Source organism: Odontesthes bonariensis, chromosome 15 (genome assembly GCF_027942865.1).
Source record: "Odontesthes bonariensis isolate fOdoBon6 chromosome 15, fOdoBon6.hap1, whole genome shotgun sequence".
Lineage (NCBI taxonomy): Eukaryota > Metazoa > Chordata > Actinopteri > Atheriniformes > Atherinopsidae > Odontesthes > Odontesthes bonariensis.
Window position 1 is genome coordinate 21,057,691 of NC_134520.1, and position 14,849 is coordinate 21,072,539.

A 14,849-nucleotide genomic window follows, 5' to 3' on the forward strand; every position below is an offset into this window, starting at 1 on the left:
TTTTATTTGTTGTTCTTTTCCTGACTTTTCCTGTTTTGCTGTAGTGTTTTGTGAAATGTCTTTGCCGTTATTGTCATGTTTATCACCAAAAAGTTAAAACGTCTGCATTTTTACACAAGCCGTAATCACAACCACTGTAAATAAGTTATCTTTCACATATTTTATGTCACTCTGACAGTGACACAGGTCGACATGGCTCTACATCAGAGAGCGTGTGTTTACTTTAAGTCAGCTGTCCAAATTAAACACCCGTCCTCTTGTCAAGGTTAAATGTGAAATCAAATCCTGGTCATATATGAGGACAAATCTGAAACAGCTTCCTCTCGTATTTCACTATGCGTGGTCTCCTAATATGCTGCCTTGTGGCTTTGGCTAGTAAGTTTTCATTGATCTTTTTCCTATAATTCTACTTTTTAATATATTTAGTTTTCATTTGAATCCTAATCACAAAAGGTCCTGTTTTCGAAAGGACATTGTAAAAAGCTGGTTGATAATTGTATTATAAAAATACTATGAAAGGCATATTACTATCGATATTTACTTATATTTTGAATTTAGAACAACTTAGAATGCAAATTAGTACCACACATTAATGATATCATATCAGAAATGTCTTGATACTGTTTCCTCACAAAAGTTCTAATTCTGTCATTTTGTTTGACTTTTAATCTTTTAGCATGCCAAAGTCTCCGATACGGTGAGTCTTGATCGTAACGTCATCATTACATTAATTTAACATAACATGATGTGATTATGATTAACCATGTAAGCAAATTCCAGATATCAGCCTGAATCCAAAGAAAAGGTACGAGTACAGATATGAAGGAATGGTGAACTTCGGACTTGGAATGCCAGATCTTGCAGAGTCCGGCGTGAAAATAACGTGTAAGGCCAAGATCACTGGAGTGTCCGAGAAAAATTTCCTCCTTCAGGTGAGTGGGCAACAGAGGGACCTCTTCAGAGGGATTAGAGAGCTCTTTTTGTCTCTCCATGCATCTGAAAATACCACAGACAACCAGACAAAATCAATGTTCACTATATTTTCAGAAATAAGAGATGAAACAAGCTTATGACTGAGACATAAACCAATCCCTCTGTAAAAATCCCTCTGTTCAGAATATATGTAAGGTTTGGTACATGTATGAGTGTTTTGTCTTCAAATATGAAAATGCGGAAAATCAATCTATAAATGCTCAATAGACACACGTGTGAAACTCAACATTTTAAGAAATCAAAACCGTTTAAAGTCCTTGAAAAACCAATCGGACAAGCAAAGATGAACCACGAATGGATTATTTTGAGGCTTAGTCATTGAACATTGTTTTTGAACTGTCGTTGGAGTTTTTGGAGGCTCTAAATAACCTCAAAATGATACCTTAAGCTGTTCAATAATGTAGACCTCTAGAAAAATCATCCAACTTTTTAGATCCTAAGAAAAAAGAAAGCACTGAAATCTATTTCAGGAGTGTTTGTAAACCACTTTCTATGACTATGTGTGAATATATATATAAAAAGGTAGGTTTGAATAATCCAGTAAAATATCATGTTTTATTCTTGACTACACAGGGTTACAGATGTAATTCGTATTAATTCCTCATTGGTTGACATGACGGTTTTTTCTTCTGAGGTTTTTCAAAATGCTTGTGCGTGTGGTTAAAGAGTAACTTACCTCCTTGTTTCTGTTTCTGGTTCAAAGGTCTCTGATTTGGCCTTCTCTGAGTATCACGGCTTCCCCGGGAAAGACGGCTATGAGGCCTCCCCAAAACTCAGCAAACGTATTGCTGCCCAGCTCATCAAACCTCTCATGTTTGAGTACAACAACGGGCACGTTGGTGATATCCTCGCCTCTGCTGAGATCTCTACCACTGTTGTCAACATTGTGAGAGGGATACTCGGTTTCTTTCAAGTCACTGTAAAGACCACACAACGCATCTATGAGCTGGAGGAGGTAAATCTGACAGAAAAACAGCTCTCTTTCACACAGAATAAGTAAATGTGTTATTGATATGGGAAGGCTTTACCACGTTTCTAGATTGGAATCCATGGCAAGTGTCAGAGTAACTACGCCATTGAAGAAAACATGGAAACAAAGGACTTGAACATCACTCAGGTTGTAGATGTCACAAACTGCAGAGAGAAAGCAGCAATGTACAGGGGAATGGCAGCTGCTGTAGTGGACAAGATCTCTAAAGAGGTTTCCCTTGTTTTTTTTTCTCAGTATAGATGCAGCTGATTCTGCAATTATAAATCAAACAGACTAATGTCAGCCCTGCTTCTGTTTATGTACATTCCCTCCTAGAGAGGGGAATCTACCGTTTCAACAGTGAGATATGTTTACACAGTCAAACCAACAGCAGAGGGAGGTCTCATTACGAAAGCTCACGGCCTGGAGCAACAGCACTTCACTCCCTTTAACGTGAAGGGCGGCACTTTCAAGATGCAAGCAACGTAAGAGCAAGAAAATAACTGCTCACTCTTTCTGTCTATCATACAGTTTATGTGAATTAAAATGCTTTTTCTACAGCAAGGAAATGAAACTGCTTGCTGTGAGCGACATGGCTGGAGTCGTCCCGTACGGAACACTGGAAAGCAAGGGCAACATTGTTTACAAGTTTGCCGATGTAGACAATAACTTTCCCATTATGATCCAGAGCCTGGAGGACCCCATACCAAAGGTACTTATATAATATAATAATAATAATACTATAAAAATACTGGTTGTACTTTTAATTCACCAGAACATGATGAAATAAATTAAATTCATACCTGTAAGACTATCAAAATCCAGAGTGACACATAGCCCTTGCCTCTCCACAGGCTATTGAATTGATCAAGCGTTTGGCTGAAGCCAACATTTACCACATTGACAGTAAAACAACTGAGGATTCAATGAAGGTTTATCAGCTAATGCGAGTGATCCCTTATGAAGGACTGGATACTATGTGGAAGCAATTTTCAGGACATCCAGAGTACAGGTGAGTATTTGATAAGAACATGATGGGACGAACATTAAACTTTGGCCAAATTTCATGTTTTTTTTATGTGAAACAAGATAAAAACGCATTCTTGGCCATAGCATCACATCAAACGTGACATCGTCAAGAGCAACACACATTACCAGCATCAATGTTGATGTAAGATATGTTTGACAAATGACTTCCCTGTTTACAGTGATGTGTATCAATATATTCACTGGTTTGCTACTCCCACAGAAGTTAGAATTCCCCAGCTATTTTTTATCATGCTGTGTCTTTCTTACTTTGGTGAGGGGCACATTATTCTGCAGTTGCAACCCAGCCATATTCACTTGTTTGTTTTTATTTCACAAGTTAGTTTAGCTTATTTGGTTTCCATCAGCACTGTTCTGGTCTGTTGATGAATAGTGCCAGCATCATGTGGACAAAGATAAAATCTTCCACTCACCTTTAGAGTCAAGTGGAATTAAATGACAAAATGATCGTTAATTTCAAATTGATTTCTTAAGTAGATCTACAGATTCTCTGAGACCATTTTACTCAATAATCAAAGTGGAACTTTGACCATCTGCTTTTTTAGAGTTTTATAAGATATGAAAAAGAGTCCCAAGGCCATCTAATGAGTCCAATACTGATCCACATCTGCTAATTAGGTCATAGAAAATATTCATTTCACTCAGTTCAAGAAGGCTTAAGTCTGATACTGATTAATGTCTTTCATTTACTATCATGTGAAGCCTGATGACAGAGTCAATGACTAACTTCACATATTTCCTCTTTGTTTGATTTGAAGATAAGCATTATCTTAAATATTGTCTGGATAACTCAAGATTCTCTTCTTTTTTTCATTTTAGACGTTGGTTTTTAGATATGACTGTTGAAATCGGCGATGCCAAAGTCCTTAAATTCTTGGAAAATAGGTTTAAGGCAGGCGATTTGACACCAACTGAGGCCTGGCATACCTTTTTGATGGCCATGGAACATCTCAAGGAAGATCTTGAGCTGGTTGAGATGGCTAAAGTGAGTCAGTTTCAAAGACAGAAAACAGTTGGTGTTCTGTAGAGCAACACAAGAAAACCAGAAAAATCTAATGTCTCTGCTTGTCTCTTGCAGGGATTCCTTGGGATGCCTTTCAGTAAATCGGCTATCTATCTGTGGCACACTGTGGTGCTTTCCTATGGCTCTCTGGTGTACAAACACTGTGCATATCATACACCTTGTCCAGTAACTGTGGTTCAGGTAGACAGACAAAAAAAATGCTTATTTTGATAAGCAAATTGTCATATGTTCCAGTATCATATGTTTATTTGATATGTGATGAGAACTTCCCTAAGAATAAGTAACATCAGTTTTTTATTTGTAAAATTTCAATGCAACTTTTGCTAAAAACAAGCCTTGCTTGTATTTTACATTTGTACTAGCCACTGCTGGAAATGGCCATGGAGGCTCTGAAGAGCGGCAACAAGGATGACATGGTACTCGTTCTGAAAGCTTTGGGAAATGCAGGTCATCCAGGCAGCATTAAAACCATCATGCGTTTCCTCCCTGTTGCTGCCACCCCCGTAGATCTGCCTCTTCGTGTGCAGAGTGCTGCTGTGCAGGCTATGAGACTCATTGCTGAAAGAGACCCTCGTAGTGTAAGAGCATTAAATGACATGCAGACTGAATAGATGCTTATATCATAACTCTGAGCTTGGCCTTCTTTGGAAATCAAATCCATAGTAAATGGGGAAATTCCTTGATCGATTCAATTTCTAATTGAAATGCAAGTTCCACAAAGAATCGGACTAAACACCTTCAATTTGACAGCTAACATTAACTTTCAAAAATCATGTGAAATATGTAAGTCTGAAACATAACACTGTCACATCATTTTCATGTTGTGATGGTGTGTAAATAATCTTCACACTCATATCTACAATGTTTACAGTATCTTTCTTTCAAGATACAGAACAGAACAAGTAAGAAATCATTGCACCACTGGGTGGTAAATGTGTGAGTTTAGGTCCTGATTTTTCTAAACCTGTCCTCATTGTAATACTTGTGCTTTCAGGTCCAAGACGTCACTATGAGTCTGTTACTGCAGAAGAACCTTCCCACAGATATACGCATTTTGGCCTTCATGATCCTCGTTGACACTAAGCCATCAATGGCTCTTGTATACACAGTAACAACACATCTACTGGTAGAAAAAGACCTTCATGTAGCTAGCTTTGCATATTCTTACTTCAAAAGTTTAGCTCGGTCTAGGACTCCAGATAATCACTTCCTGTAAGTAAAATAATAAGTGCTAGATTTGACAGAAAACATTACATGGTTCTTACAGTATTATTTATTTTATTTATTTTTTTGTGGCCTCCTCCATAGCTCGACTGCCTCCAGTGTGGCTGTGAAAATCCTTGCCCCTAAATTTGGCCGCCTCAGCTATCATTACAGCAAAGCAATGCGCATGGACTGGTTTAATGGTATGTTCAAATAAAGCACTGACCTAAGATGGTGCTTTGTAAGAGAGAAAACCATTTCATTCATTTTTTTCTGTATTTTTTCCCAATATAGATGATTTACTCACTGGAGCAGCTTCAGAAATCTTCATGCTAAGAAGTGCAGCTAGCCTATTTCCCACTGAAATCATGACCAAAGGAGACTTTCATTTTATTGGCAGAATTTTGCAGCTGTTGGAGGTACAGTGTAATACTTTGCCACTTACACATGTATTCAATTCAGACATGTTCTCCCATTCAACAGTAATCCTCTTCCTTTCTTTTTGTAAAGTTGGGTGTTCGTGCAGATGGACTTAAGGAGCTATTTAGCAGCAGTAACCCTATGTTTAAGGGGAATTTTAGCTTTAGCGACTTTCAGGCTATTTTCAATGTGGTGAGTGATTTACCTGATACTTCCCAGCCAAGTTCCCCGAATGTCTTTATGCTGCGTAACCAAAATAATATTTTCCTTTTTTCATTTCTCAGCTTCGCAACTGGGAGATTCTGCCAAATGATAAGCCTGTCATGTCAGCCTATTCGCGTGTCTCTGGCCAAGAGTGGTTCTTCACCGATATCAGCAAAGAAGTCATTCGAAATATCCTCATGGTGAGAGAAAAACACAATATGATGAAAATGATACCTGTCAGAGCCAGCGATGCCAACAAAATGTTGTAACTTTGATGTTACTTGCAGGCCATCAGTCCTTCTGCAGGCAAAGCAACCCTTCTGTGGACTGCAATTGAGAAATTACAGAGAGGAACTTCATGGCACTACACGCGGCCATTCTTGGTCCTAGAGGGTCGTTACTTTCAAGCTACCTCCCTGGGTCTCCCAGTGGAGATCAGTAAATATTATAATTCTATCACAGCAATCACTGTTAATGGTGAGTAGTCAACGGCTACAAAATATGAGAACACTACAAATGAATTAGCTCCTGAATTAATTTGGAAAAAAAATATTCTTACTGATGCTTTCTTCTCGTCTAGCTAAAGCTACATTAAATCCAGCACCAACTGAACATCTTGGACAGCTATTGACATCTGAAATCTCCCTGGACACAGACGGCTTTGCTGGGTAATTATATTCAATATTCAGCTTGACAAAAAAATTGATAATGTTTAACAATAGCAAACAGTTTGTAGTGGTACATACAATGTTGTAAACACTAGAATTACTACACATACATATATGATCATGAATATCAGACTGTTGCACAAGTTCTTAAAGTAAAATGAACCAACTAGAGTTCCTGTAAAAATAAGGCCAGCCTATTGTCAGAAGATGTTTTTTACAGTTTTTCTACAAGACGTCAATAATTCCTACACACTGGATCTTTAAGAAAGTAAGACCAGAATATTACATTTGCTCATTAAATAATGAGCAAACTTACTCATTGATTATTTAAAATGGCCTCATTTTCAGCAATCTGTAGCCAGGGCGCAATGCTGTATAAGGAATGAGCTGTGGCTTTCAACCCATATTTATCCGGGTTAGTCCCTTTGAGATCAGTGATCTCTTCTTCAAGGGAGGCCTGGCATTGTCACGGTTACTGATGCGAGCAAAGGAGAACCCAAAAGCACGACAATGAGGCAGGCGATTAGCGAGGGAAGATCGGTTTATTCAGGCCAAAAACAGTCCGGGTCACAACCAAACGATCCGAGTAAGGCAAACAAATCCGACAAGGGGCAGGCAGGAATCCAGGAAAGGCAAAACTAAGTCAGAACAGGTAGGCAGGACTGGAAAATGCTGGAGAGCTTGGCAAAGAATAACACAAGACAATCTGGCAGGAAACAAGTGAAAGTGACTAGAATATTATACACTGAGGAACTAATGAGCAAATAGACTGCAGTTGAGGAGGAGATGGGCAGGAAACCTAGGTGAGGGAAATGAGTAAATTGCATGGCAAGATCTGAAATGACAGGAGAGTTAGTGAAGTGACATGAAATGAAAATGAATACAAACTAAGAATTAGTGTAACTACGTTACAGACATCATAATTGTCTAGATTCCTCTTGACGATGGACTAATTGACAATAACCAATGAGAGAGAGGTGTTTACTCACTTAAAAGTGACCATAGGCGGTAACGTGTTGACCAACATCTAGCTCTTGATCATTGTTGGTTAGTCACTCCAGAGGAGGGTAACAGTGCTATAAACAGCGCTATGAATTAGTGGAATCGCAACTCTTCAGAGGTGATTTTAATCCCTTTCCAGCCTCATGAGCATTGACAGCTGTTTTTCTGAGAACCCCAGAAACGTTCTTTTTTCATAGCTCAGTTGACTTTCACAAACAAGCTCTGACTTTGAGAAATCGCTGTATTTTAAACAAAAAATGAGCACCTTTTCAGATGAGAAATGCTAGTCATTCCATGAATTGAAAAGACCTGATTCTACTTTCACCCTCAAATAAAATGTTAATAATGAGCAAGTAATAAGTAACCAAGAATACTCCTCTCATTTGTTACAAGTTGAATAATGTGTGTAAAAATCTGATGTTTTCGGTCATATTTAGGCAGAATATCCTAAAGGATTCATATACCTTTAATTATCACTATGTACAACAAAGAATGCGTCTTGGTGGTGCTTAACTCATAAGGGTCAAAGTATTTATTTTATATTGTGCCGTCTTGTTCTTTTTTAGAGTCACAAAAGACTACTTGGTTTTCTATGGGATCAGCACAGAGCTGTTCAAGAGTGGCTGTGAGATGAAGAGCAAAGTTCCAGTTGCTGTGCCGTGGAAGTTTTCTGCCAAAATCAATGTGGCAGAAAAGAGATTTGAAATGGACTTTCCCCCTTGCAAAGAAGAGATTCAGCTCGTTTCAGTGAGGTATATTTAGAGAGTGAAAGTGAATCTGATTAATTAAAATAACATTATCATAATCTTCTACAATAATGAGCACATTTGCAGTACTCACTAAGTATTATTAACAGTATGGAATCTTCATGCTATGTGAAATAATTATCAGCGCTGCACTGTATAATAGAGTCCCAAACTTCTTATAATAACTCAGCAGAATACTCTATCAATGGATGGTTTGTCTTGCACTCTCCTGGAGTAAAATTAATTGATTGTGAACGTGAAATAGTGACTCCAAGATACAAGTATGGAACGCTATAAAGATCAGAAAACATTGTAGGTTTAGAAGGTTATTCATGCAATCAACAATGCAGCCATTGTGTCAAACATAAGACATTTACCTCTCTTTCCCTATAAAAAGATTCAACGTGTTTGCAGTCTCCAGGAACATAGAAGAGCCAGATTCAGTAAAAAAGACTCCAATAATGCCCACTGCTCTGGACTCCAACGATAAAGGTTTTCTCAAGAACGCCAGTGTAGTGAGGCCTGAGTCACAACAGGTACGGTAGGCACCTTTGGGATATTTTCTGTGACGAGAAGCAGATTCATTTCTTTGTAATTTTCCCACTCTAACAGATCCGGACACCAGACACCTGGCATCCGAATTCCAAAATGTGTGTTAAGAGTAATATCTACGGAGCGGGTCTTTGTATGGACTACGGGTTGACAAGACAATATTTCAACGAGCTGTACCCACTCTACTATTTAATTGGTGACACCCACATGGCACTTAAAATCGTTCCAGGTATGTAAGTGTGCAGTCACAAGCACGCACAACCTCAAAAACATGATAGATACTAAGTGATTTGAGAAGACAACTGAAGTCACTCTGCCAAAACTCTACAAACAGTCACTGCCGCCTCCAAGTATCACAGCATTTTTATGTGGGGCTACACACTAATGCATTCAGCCTGCTCCTGGATTCATTTAAAACATAAATAACTGTCTTTACTAGTTGTAAACAAAGTTGCTTATTTTTTATTCTAGTTCAAGTCTAACTTAACGATTAAATTGTATATCTTTAGATGGGTTTTATGAGGGACTTATCCATAGTCAGTGCATTAAAAACAGTGTATTGGCACACCTCTAATTTGGAAAACCAAACAGGATATCATGCCATTGAGTATAAACAGTTAATAAGGGCAACTTTCAAAAGTCATTTTATAGCCTGAAAGGACATACTGAATTATTGAAGGGTCATAGCTGGATGTCATTTCTAGATATTTTAAAGCGTACAAAGACAAACAAAACGTGGACAGCAATAAAAGATGAGATGATTTGTCCATTTTTCATATATTTGAATGGATAAGCAATGCTCAGCTATGAATTAGTATTGCCGTTTCAGAGCTCACTTAGACAAGGCCAAACCCCAAGAAAGCTCGGACAGTTCTCTGTATCCACCTATGCTCTCTTTAAAACCACCAGACCACTTTAAAAGAAACAGGAATTTCACCTTCCTTGTGACTTGCTGGTCTACCTCTGCTACGACTGGTTAGTCAGTGTTTTTGTGTGACTTTAGAATTTTTTTGGATCCGAATCAACTCTTTAAAACATCAAAGCCAAAGCAGCGGTGGACTGGCACCTCTGGGTACCTCAATATATAAAATTATTTTTTTGATCAAAGGCGTCTGGTGACTTTGCTGAGAGAAACTTAAATGCTACAGTGCCCCATCGGAAATGGCTTTTGACAGAGGTGGTGGAAATGTTCCAAAGACAGCATTCATTAATAAGTTTTTTTTCTAAGTAGGCACTTTTAAGAAGTTAGTTTTGCTGTTGCCCTATACATGTCATACTTAACTCTCCTCGCTAATGTCGCCTGTGTCCTTTTATTAGTCAAGACAAACAAAGTCGTCGACAAAATCCACTTTGAGGTTAATGCCAGCCCCAGCAAACAACCAGTGAATGCACGCCAAGTGCTTGAGATGCTGAGGACGCTTTCCAAGGTATTTGGCTACTCGTGCAGTGCTATTATTGCAACACCTGTGCTGGTGTTTGATTGAAAAATTCCCGTTCTTAAATTGTGTTTTACAGGAAGCCGCCCAGCAAGAAAATCTGTCCTCGGAGTCAGCCTCAAGTGTCAGAGGATCTCATCACAGCCACAGTGGCATCTTCATGGTATATACTGAGGAAGCCACGCAGGCTAAAATCTGTTTCAGTTTATAAGACGGGTTGTTTGCAACAAGCAATCTTGTTAAATGTCTTAACTGTGTTTTTGTTTCATGACTTCACCATCACTGTGAAAAAAAGAGGTCCATGTCAAGGTATCATTGTTTTGTGCATAAAAAAACAAAACATTTATGATAGTGTTCATCTAACACGCGCACAAGATTTATTTTGCAGCCTTGCGAGTCAGCACTTTTAGTCTTTGACCCATCTGCCCTGTCCATCTGTAAAAATTCCCTAACAGTCACACTAACGCACATGTACTCTGGTATTATCATTGCTTCGCATTTGGCAAAAGGTGATCAATACACTGTATTTGGAAATATACCATCCTTCTTTCTATGTCATTTCTTAGGACTTCAACTCTACACCTGAACCTGCCTTCATTTTCAAAGCCTTTGCCATGAGTGGGAACCAGAAGCCAGAGGGTTACAACGCAGCCATGTACTATACACCCACTGCAAACATTCAGAATAGCCAACTAATTGTGTCACAAGTCGGAGAAAACACCAACTGGAAGATGTGTGTTGACACCAGTATGGATGTCCATGCTGTGACAGAGGTAGGTAGAAAAAAAAAACATATTTTTATGATTCTTTTAGATGAATTTGGGTGTATAAATACAGAGAATATAGCTTTTAATAATTGATAGCATCCTGACATCAGCGTACTATTTATCCAGATTACAAGTCTGAACGGTATTTTTACATCCTCAGTTGTGGCATAAGCGTATTCAATATTTTAAGAGAAAGTCTTGAGGAATAGAATATTCTGTAAGATTTTGTTTGAAATAGATGGCATGAGACCATAGCCTGTTGGTTTCTTCCACTGTCATGGCATCATCATGGTAACCCCAAGAAATGTTGAAGGACCACATTCGATCCAAACTCGTTTGCCTAATCTGAACTACAACTGAAAATCACAACTAAAATGTTACATTGGATTCTTTCCAACCATCATGTCATGTCTTGTCATGTGACAAGTTGGTAGTGAGAATGTCCTGGATCTTCATCCAGCTGCAACAAGAAGCTTGTTGCTGAACAAAACTATTAAAACAACATAAAAAGAGCTGCACTATTTTTCAGGGCTTTATTTTTTTTTTGATACCTCAGTGTCATTTATTCTGAATTATGTTTTCATTCTCTGTGGCTATACATTACACAGTATTTTTGAAAGATGTTGCAGATGATGCTCGGAAATGTGCTTATAATGACTTGCTAATTCTACAAGTTGAGAAGATTACGCTTTCTGTTTTCTTTATAGTGAAGATAAAAACTCCATTATGTATTCTTAATAGATTTTGGGGAGGATACTAACGTACATGTAGTGGCTCTGCACTTGTTTTTATGGATGGGGATGCAACGATACTATTTCAAAATCATTTATCATTTGTTTTATATGCATTCTGAGACATATATTTAGTATCTCCAGCTACAATGAGTTATGAAAGCTGTAGCTATATTTTTTCTCATGTATTCCTAATTATCATTTTCACGCTCCATTATATGAAACATTGGGGTACACACTGATGTCTTCGTGATTTCAACGCAAGTTTCAATCATCTGCCATTTACATTTTTTTCCATCGGCTAGGTCACTAGTTTGTAGAGTTTTACTTAAACACAGACATCTTAGATCTGGTTGAATTACTTTTTTTTTTGCGTAGAAAGGTTCCAAACTGAATTAAATAACCTAGAAGTATCTAAGTGGCGTGATAAGGCACCTCGGTGCTTTCTTTATTATCTCTTTTATCATAAGAAACGCTTGAACATGGTTTTTCAAAGAAAAGAGATAATTAAAGGCTACAGTTCTTTACAGGTCCAACTTTCAAAGCAATGCTCAATTATATTCATCCTGTCACAAAAACTGTGATTTCTCTGAATGACAGAACAGTGAGTGTAAGCAGCCTGGGACATCTCTGTTGGGGGCTTTTTTCTTTCTTTTTTATATTGTCTTATTATAAGACAATATTATGGTCTTATTATGGTCTTTATCATGGTCTGATTGTCATTGCAGCATGGTCGTCTTTATGAATTTTCTTAACCCTGTGAGGAGATGAGCTAAGGAAAAGATGATCGGACGTATTGTTTTTTGGTTTTTTTTATGTTATTTTCTAACTATTCCACTTTACCACTTGTGTTTGTTCTAGGCACGTGTTAAATGGGGAGCTGAGTGTCAGACCTATGAAATGTCAATGAGCGCTGCTGCTTTTCAACTTCCTGATTCTGATAAGCTGATGCTGAAGGCTAAAGTGCACTTGAAAAACATCCCAGAAAACATGACAGAGTTTGGCACAAGGTGAGTCTCAGTGGAAAATAAGGAAAGAGAAACCAGCTGGAACGAGAGGGATAAACACTAAACATTTAGTGTTTTTACAACTTTGACTGGTTTTATTGGTTTATTTATTGGTTTTATTTTCCAGAATTGAAAGATACATTCCTGGCGTTGCTTTGGTTCTTGGCTTCCACCAGGAAAATGAGAAAAATGCCGAGCAGGAGGTGTCTGCATCAGTTGTTGTTGCCTCAGCAGACAGCGTCGATGTGACGGTTAAATTCCCACAGGTATCATAGGAGATACTTCTGTTGTTGTTGAACCTCTAAATCACTGAACTACAAATGACTAATCATCCAAATGAATGTCTCTTTTTCTCTTGTGTTATCAACAGTATACAGTGCACCGCGAGGCTATGTCACTTCCAGTGACATTTGCCGGCTTTCAAGAGTTTCAACAAAGCATCACAAACGCAACAATGGATGGATTCGGACAAGCATAAAAGTCTGTCAATAATTTCCAGATTTTAAAATGACCTGGGAAGATCTGAATCCATCTATCTGAGGACATGTTAATATTTGAATGCTATGTTTAAACAAATATTGTGTAAATGCATGTTAGTGATTATCATCATTATACTGGGTTTACTAAAAACTCCCTCCATTAAAAACTATAGAGCAACATATTTTTCTTTTACTTTCTTATTGCAATATTCAACATTAGAGTAGATGTCTTATAATTATGGGTCTTCCCAATCGAAAAAAGGTTACAACATGATCTAATGTTCAAAATCTGCTTTTGAACTCGCTGAGGTACAATCTGGGCTCATTAATGAGTATCTTAAAAAGATAAAAAAAAGTCAGACAATGATCAGGAGAGCTGATGAAACCCCTTGTAATCCTACAGCTCGAGTCATAAAATCTCATAATACATAAAGTTAAATTAAGAGTGTTATGTAGGTCTGCTGCTAACTTTGTCACACTCTTTAGTTTTGCTTAAAAGACAGAGCTTTTGATATCATGATATATTTGTGAAGAATCATTCCTCTCATGGTATGAAGGGGATGGATTGGAAGCTGCACAAAACACAATTTATGTGGTTGGCAGGCTAATCTGCTTCACGTGCCAGTTTGGCAAATCAGCTGTCTTTGTTAGCAGGTCCTTTTATAATCTAAACATCCCAAAATAATTGTCTCAATACTGAGGGTTTTGGGTGAGTTTTGGAGTCATAAACTGTCTCCTCAATGCAAATTTTGGATGGTGTCTGCTGGAAGAGATGGGTGTTTGCGAGGTCTGTGTGACCTGTTCTGTTTGTTTGGTCAACTGACCCAACGGGGCTGTTTGCAGAAAGGAGTACACAATGACACAACAAATGCCCTTAAAGTTTACTTACCCTGTCACGTAAAGCACTCAGTGCCCTTTGGAAAAAAACCAAAATGCTTGAGTAATAGATATCAACATATTGCGCACCTTTCATCAGTGTCTGGCGGTACTAATATGTGACTAGATAAGATGAGATTAACATTAATTGGTGCTCGTGAACTGTGCTCACTCGCAACAAATGGGATATGCCACCTGCCAAAAACAATGATTGCATCCTAACCAGAGACTGGTTGTTCTAACAAGTTCCAGTCCCTGCCTACAGTAATATAGCCAGATGGTGTTGAATTGAAAGGAAAGGACATTGCCATCAAAAGCTGAACAGGATGAGACTAATTATAACAGCAGCATTATGTTCCATTTCCATCTCCAATATCCTGAAGGCTTTCAAGATGATGGGCATATCTGTCGTCACGACGCTAAAATTCCCAGCACCTCATGATTATGTAAAGATCACGGCGGTCTGCCCTTGTTTCGACACGACTTCAGCTGGTGACATCAGCCTGGAAGAGCGCATTCAAGACTGACAGATCTGCTCATTTAGAGGAGGAAGGATTGGCTTTCCTTTTTCCTCTCCTTTTTACTGCTGCTTACTCTGTAATTGTGTCTTGCCTCATTAGGTAGACCAGCCCCGACTAAAAGCCATCTGAGAGTAGCTGATAGTAAAACCATGGCAACGGACATTTTTGTCCAATTGAAGCTTTTACTCTATGCACATAACAGA

General features: G+C 38.3%; 1 protein-coding gene across 1 annotated transcript; it reads left to right on the top strand.

Annotated features, from left to right (window-relative positions):
* Positions 1-335: 335 nt before the first annotated feature.
* vtg3 (vitellogenin 3, phosvitinless) lies at positions 336-13,416 on the top strand. Its single transcript, XM_075484390.1, has 27 exons — positions 336-375; positions 677-697; positions 781-932; positions 1,697-1,948; positions 2,033-2,194; positions 2,300-2,448; positions 2,525-2,675; positions 2,818-2,975; positions 3,830-3,995; positions 4,089-4,214; positions 4,397-4,612; positions 5,029-5,246; positions 5,343-5,440; positions 5,532-5,656; positions 5,748-5,849; positions 5,942-6,061; positions 6,149-6,338; positions 6,442-6,529; positions 8,098-8,283; positions 8,675-8,813; positions 8,890-9,058; positions 10,147-10,256; positions 10,345-10,428; positions 10,832-11,038; positions 12,625-12,773; positions 12,898-13,036; positions 13,141-13,416. The coding sequence occupies exons 1-27, from the start codon at positions 336-338 to the stop codon at positions 13,246-13,248; spliced, it is 3,825 nt and encodes a 1,274-aa protein (XP_075340505.1). The 3' UTR covers positions 13,249-13,416.
* Positions 13,417-14,849: the final 1,433 nt, after the last annotated feature.